The sequence below is a fragment of the Pseudorasbora parva genome, chromosome 23, assembly GCF_024679245.1.
Source record: "Pseudorasbora parva isolate DD20220531a chromosome 23, ASM2467924v1, whole genome shotgun sequence".
Taxonomy (NCBI): domain Eukaryota; kingdom Metazoa; phylum Chordata; class Actinopteri; order Cypriniformes; family Gobionidae; genus Pseudorasbora; species Pseudorasbora parva.
Genome location: NC_090194.1, coordinates 25,787,209 through 25,793,208, shown reverse-complemented (window position 1 = coordinate 25,793,208; position 6,000 = coordinate 25,787,209). Strand labels below are relative to the sequence as shown.

At 43.5% G+C, this 6,000-nt stretch overlaps 1 protein-coding gene across 1 annotated transcript; it reads right to left on the bottom strand.

Moving 5' to 3' along the window:
* Nucleotides 1–3,735: 3,735 nt before the first annotated feature.
* Nucleotides 3,736–4,695, bottom strand: LOC137062408 (olfactory receptor 6N1-like). Its single transcript, XM_067433282.1, has one exon. The coding sequence runs from the start codon at nt 4,693–4,695 to the stop codon at nt 3,736–3,738; it is 960 nt and encodes a 319-aa protein (XP_067289383.1).
* Between the last annotated feature and the right edge of the window lie 1,305 nt (nt 4,696–6,000).

Below are 6,000 nucleotides of genomic sequence, written 5' to 3'. Positions count from 1 at the left end.
GTTATACCGGCCAAGTCCGGGACCCACCGGCGGGCAGCCGCTAGCTGTCAGCACAAAGCCAGTTATGCGCATTGGCCGGACGACCCTAACTGTGGGGAGGCTGGATAGGGATAAAAAGCTCCTGCGGGACTACCGACAGGAGCCCGGGGCAACTGCCAGGGCAATATGCCACCGCGAGACACCCCCGCCATCCCATCAACAGCCTAGGCCAACTTGATGCACTAGCATCGGTCTGATAATCCCACAAACAAAGGCCCTAAAGAGGGCTGGGACAGACCTTACTGCAGTTCATGCGCTAGCCTAACCTCACATACTCATCTAGATATTTCACTAGCAGAGGTGCTAACGCTACCCAGAGGTGGCTATGGCTAAAAAAGTTCGCTAGGAGAACGTACATCAGTTTACATCATTCCCTCAACTGTCCATATTACACATATCCAGAAGAGAAACAGCCTTATAAACTACCATTGCTACACTAGAAAACATACAGCCTACATAAACACTCTTTGTTTATCACAAACATCGTTCTAACCACCTTAACAGGGGAACTACAGGCCCAACTTCTCCAACTGTTACACACTTTTTGCAGAAAAAACATCCCTCAGGGAAGCATAGAGTCCAAACATATGGCATTGAAAAGAAGAATGTTTGCCCTAAAAGGGGACTCACCCGCTGTCTTCAGTGCCTCATCGCTTCATGTAACATGCATGCTTCGGCGCACTAACCTGAGGGTGGGGTGCTCTCCCACACCAGCCTGGCAGGCCATCAGAGTCTCACATCCGCTCATCATAGGCCCTTCCGGCCTGGTGTAAAGCGCGCCTGGGGAGAGAAGGAAACTAAAGGAAGGGACACAACATTACGTTCTCCGCGCTCTCGGAGGCGGAGACTCACCGCCTCGCTTCCGGCGCTGGAAGCCGTTCTTATCCCCGATGTCCCTCCTCCTGTTGTGGGTGTCCCGCCTCTTCAGCGTCCTACTCCTCCACGGAGGGGGCGCACGAGAGGCCACGCTGCTACGTTGGCCCAGCCCTCGACGGGCCAGGGACACCCTCCTGCCTGGGCGCCACCCCGGACCTCAGCGAAATACAAGTTCTATAAGCCGCCGAGCGTGCCCTCGCCTCTCTGAACCTTCCCACCACCGCCTCGACGGAGGTGCCGAAAAGTTCAGAGGATGAGACCAGGGCATCGAGGAGAAAGGCCTTTTCTTTCACCCCGATGTCTGCCAGGCTCACCGTCCGATGGCGACTGCTGTCTGTTTGGCCGCCCGGAGAGAGAGATCCGTGGTGCGGCGCAACTCAGCCATCGCATCAGGGGGTAGGCCCTCCCCCTGATCGAGGTCCCTCAGCAGGTCAGCTTGATAAGCCTGCAACACAGACATTATGTGCAAGGCCGCAGCCGCCTGACCCGCCGACGTGTATGCCCTGCCATTAAGACGCGAAGTCGTTTTTAATCGTTTTGATGGCAGGGCCGGAGCTCTTAGTGTCGATGGCCGCCCGGATGCGAGATAGTTCGCGAACGTCTCGTTGATGGGCGGCATTGACACATACCCTGCCTCGGCAAATCCCTCGACATCAGCGAAATTAAAACGCTGATGTCGATGGATTCGTCCATGCCCCCACGACCTGCTCGTGAAGGTCGGGGGGAATGGAAGACTCCCGGGAGCTGGGCGGCTATGGTCGGGGAGAAACCGATTGCCCAATCTGTCAGGTCGGGCGGCCTCTCCCCTGGCTCTCTGCCACGGCAGTTGAAGTCTCAGCGCCACGCGCCCCATCACATCCAGAAGCTCCCCATACACGGGGCAGGATGGCTGGGAGGATTCAGCCTCAGCCTCATTTTCCTCCTCATCCACAGCCATCCTCTGATCGACTGGAAGAGCATGGGCTGTCTCCATTCGACTCCTCCTCCGTCAGTCTGCCCTCGCAACCTGGCTGATCGTCCGCGAGCACTCTGCTCTCCAGATGATGAGCCAGATCCATCTGGGAGCCCCAGGACAGACGGCACCGCTCAGCCTCGGCATGAGCGGGACCGCTCCCAGATGCTGGCTCTTCTTCCCTCGAGAAGAAGGCCAAGCGAGAGCGGAGCATCCTCAGCGAAAAACGCTCGCAGTTTGCGCAGGAAGCCCCCTCGAGAACCTCCCGCGCGCGCGCTCTTCCCCCAGGCAGAGCACACAAAGGGTGTGTGTGTCCTCAGGCATGAGAAACCTGGGACACGGATCAGCGCATTTCCTATATGCCCCCTTACTCTTACGTGTGCATTTCATTTTCAGATTTTTAGACAGACTTTCTGGCGAACTGAACAGAACAGTCCCTGAAGACGAAAGGATAGCGTCATGTTGGCACGGTGCCCTTTTATACTTCCTGGTTTTACAGTGATGACATCACCAGCTGCCGACGGTCAGTAGGATTGTGATTTGATAGCGATTTCAGACACCTGTCACGCTGAAAGCGTTCCCCCGTAGCATCAGCTGACGCAGATCGAGTTCCCTTTCGAAAGGGAACTACATAATACAGCATGTGCATCATAGGTTTATCATGATTTATGCGGAAGAGGATTCAGTTTTCCTATTTATTGAAAAAAATGATCAGGTTATATTTAAAAAAGAGAAAAAAAAGAATGAGAGTAATCAAATCGCAAGCTTAATCCAAATCAAATCAAATCAAATCAAATCAAATCAAATTTATCCAAAGCGACTTACAACTCAGGAGTACAGGAAGCGATCCGTCAAGAAGAGGCAAAGAAACACAAAAGTGCCCTAAATACCAAGATTTGTATACTTCTCAGAGTAGCAAAAACCAGAAAACGGGAAGAAGAAAAGAGAAATAGAGGAGGAATAGTTTTTTTTAATAAGATTAAGTGCTCATGGAAGACATGAGTTTTTACCAGTTTAAACATTTGATCTGTCATCTATGTTGTATTTTGAATAAAATATTGAAATTTGAAACTTTCACATAATTACATTCTGTTTTTATTCACAGTTTGTACAGTGTCCCAACGTTTGTAATTTACATACATCTTACATAATCTTTTTATTATTTTTATACAGTTTAATTAATATGTGTTTTGAAAGGAGAGGTCCTCAGTGAGTAAGGCTTTAGAGATTAGATGTCAATGGTTTCCATGTAACAGTTCAATAAACACTTTCACTGTTTATCTGAAGGGTGTCAGCATTGCTATATGCCCTTAATTTGTTCTCTGGAGTCACAGACCCTGTACACAAACCCTGAAGATTGTAAGGATAGGAAACCTGAGAGACTTATCAAACATGATTGATGTAAATAAGTCACTATCTATTACTGTTCATAATGAAACTCAAAATCAAACCAAGTTTGTCTATAACCTTTAACCTGTACCATTATTTTTCAAGATCAATAAATGTTAAAACATAATTAAGATTGATAGAACTAAATGTAATTTTCAGCATTTGGTTACTTATATTATGTGATGTGACTATACAACTTAACAAGCAGTTTAAATATTTTTTAAAAGCTGTAGATTTTGGGTAAGTATTATACTAGGCTTTGTACATTGTAGAATTATTTTCTTCCAAAACGTCAAAAATTTTCCCACTACTTTTCCCACTTTTTTTTTTTTTTTTTTCATTTTTAAAGCAAATTGAACATACAACATATCAACATGTATATGCTTCTGCTTTATCTCTAACATGAGGAACAGCACCCCAAAACACATTATTAAACAACCAACATCTTTACAATTAGCCTTGATAATAAACAGAATCATCTACAATGATAAAATCTTTAAATTACGCCGTACAACTTTTTTGTGCAAAAATACATCTAATCGTTTCCTTATCTCTTTCGTCCTGGTGCAATACACAGTTGGATTTATTAAGGGAGGAATTAGAGAGGCAATTATCAATATTGCATTTCTCTCTGTTAAAGTAAGCACAACTCCTATTCTAGTTAGCAAATTAGAGACTAGCTTCGGTGCGTAAAAACTGAGCAGGACAATGAGGTGACTCAAACAAGTGTTGATCATTTGTTTTCTGCTTGAGTTGTTGGATAGTTTGGACACACTGTATGCCATTACAGCATATGTGCACATAACAAAGGGAAACAGTCCACAGAACCACCAAAGATTAATCATTGCAGGCAAGAAAAAATATAGTTCAGGATTGACACAAGCAGCTCTGATCATTGAAGGATAATCACAGAACACATATCTGATAACAGGCTGACAGTATGGGACATTGTCTACCACTAATGTCAAAACAACCATTAGAGTGAAAGCAATGAGCCAAGTCAGTATAATAAGCCCCCATGTTCGTGAATTTGTTAAAATACTGTGATACCTTAAAGGAAGCCTAATCGCAACAAGTCTGTCAATTGCCATTAATGTCAGAGCCATGCACTCTGTGAAATCACCAACATGATAGAAAAACATTCTTGAGATACAAGAGTAGTATGACACAGTTTTAATCTCAGCCAGCAGCACTGAGATCATGGTTGTGCTGCAGGTAGAGGAGTACATTATGTCAACAACAGCTAGATTACAGATTAATATATACATTGGTTTGTGTAAATGTCTGTCAGTCAAGATGATACACAGATTGATGCCATTCCCAAGCAATATGAGCATGTAGGTTATTAAGATGAGGAATCCAAGGAGCTTTTTGTTCTGCAGGTGATCAAATCCAGTAATTATAAAGCTGTCTACATTGTTCATGGTGTAATTTGCCATTTTTAGTCCACTGCTCATCAAAGAGATGCAAGTATATTAAAATAACACTGTTTATAAGCGACTAGTCAAAATCAATTAAAGTCTTGATGTATTCATATATACACAGAATAAAAACTCCTGTGAAAGAAAATGGTAGAAAGATGCAGACAGCATCTGTTACGGCATGGTGATGAAAACTGTGAACGTTTAAGTATAGTTTCAAAAGAAATAAAAATAGAGTTTCAATCATTGTATAAATAATATGTAAAACATTTTCTAGTCTTATTGTTCTTTAGGTGTTCATTCTGCGAATTTTAAAAATGTTAGAATTTCTAATCAGTGAATATTAAAATAGCACACAAGAGATTTTGATATGTTCCTCTCATTCAGTTAAACACATGTATGACTGATGTCCTGCCTTTTATATTAAATGTGCAACAGCTTGTACCTCATTGTTACCTAGCAGTTGTGAAACTGGGGAGTTGGTTCAGAACCCCAAAGAACAGAAACAAAACAATGGCATTAGATAAATTAAGAAAACGAAGAAAAGAAAAAAGACAACTAATTAGAAGGAAGTTGAAGATAAATTATGGTAAGCAAAGTAATCTACATAATACAGCATGTGCATCATAGGTTTATCATGATTTATGAGGAAGAGGATTCACTTCTCCTATTTATTGAAAATAATTATCAGGTTATATTTAAAAAAAAGAGAAAAAAAGAATGAGAGTAATCAAATCGCAAGCTTAATCCAAATCAAATCAAATCAAATCAAATCAAATCAAATTTACTTTGATTTTAGCTTCTGAATGAAGCGAGTGATTCCGTCGTGCTTATGGAGGAAGGAAGATTGTTCCACCAACCAGGAACAATGAAAGAAAAAGTTCTAGAGAGGGATTTCACGCCTCTCTGTGATGGTACCACAAGCCTTCGCTCGTTAGCTGAGCGAGGGCTTCTGGTGGGGGTGTAGACTCGTAGGAGTGAGTTGTTTGCGGAGCTTGTGGAAGATCCATTAGCAAGAGTCAGAGCTTTGAATTTGATCTAGCCAATGCAGAGAGATGAAAAGAGGTGTGACATGAGCCATTTTGGGCTCATTGAATACAAGACGTGCCGCAGCGTTCTGGATCATTTGCAGCGGTTTGATTGTCTTTGAGATGTGGTCTTTGAAGGACGTTTGGTCCAAAAGTAATCAAAGATTACTCCAAGATTTTTGACCGACCCTACAATAATGCCGTCTTAGTTGAGTGGCTCTTTTTGAAACCTGACTGGTTTACGTCCAGTTGATTAGACTGTGAGAGGAAAGATGAGACCTGGTTGAAAACAACT

What these genes read in the sequence shown, in the direction of transcription:
- LOC137062408 (XM_067433282.1), bottom strand. Translation starts at nt 4,695, where the DNA reads ATGGCAAATTACACCATGAACAATGTAGACAGCTTTATAATTACTGGA.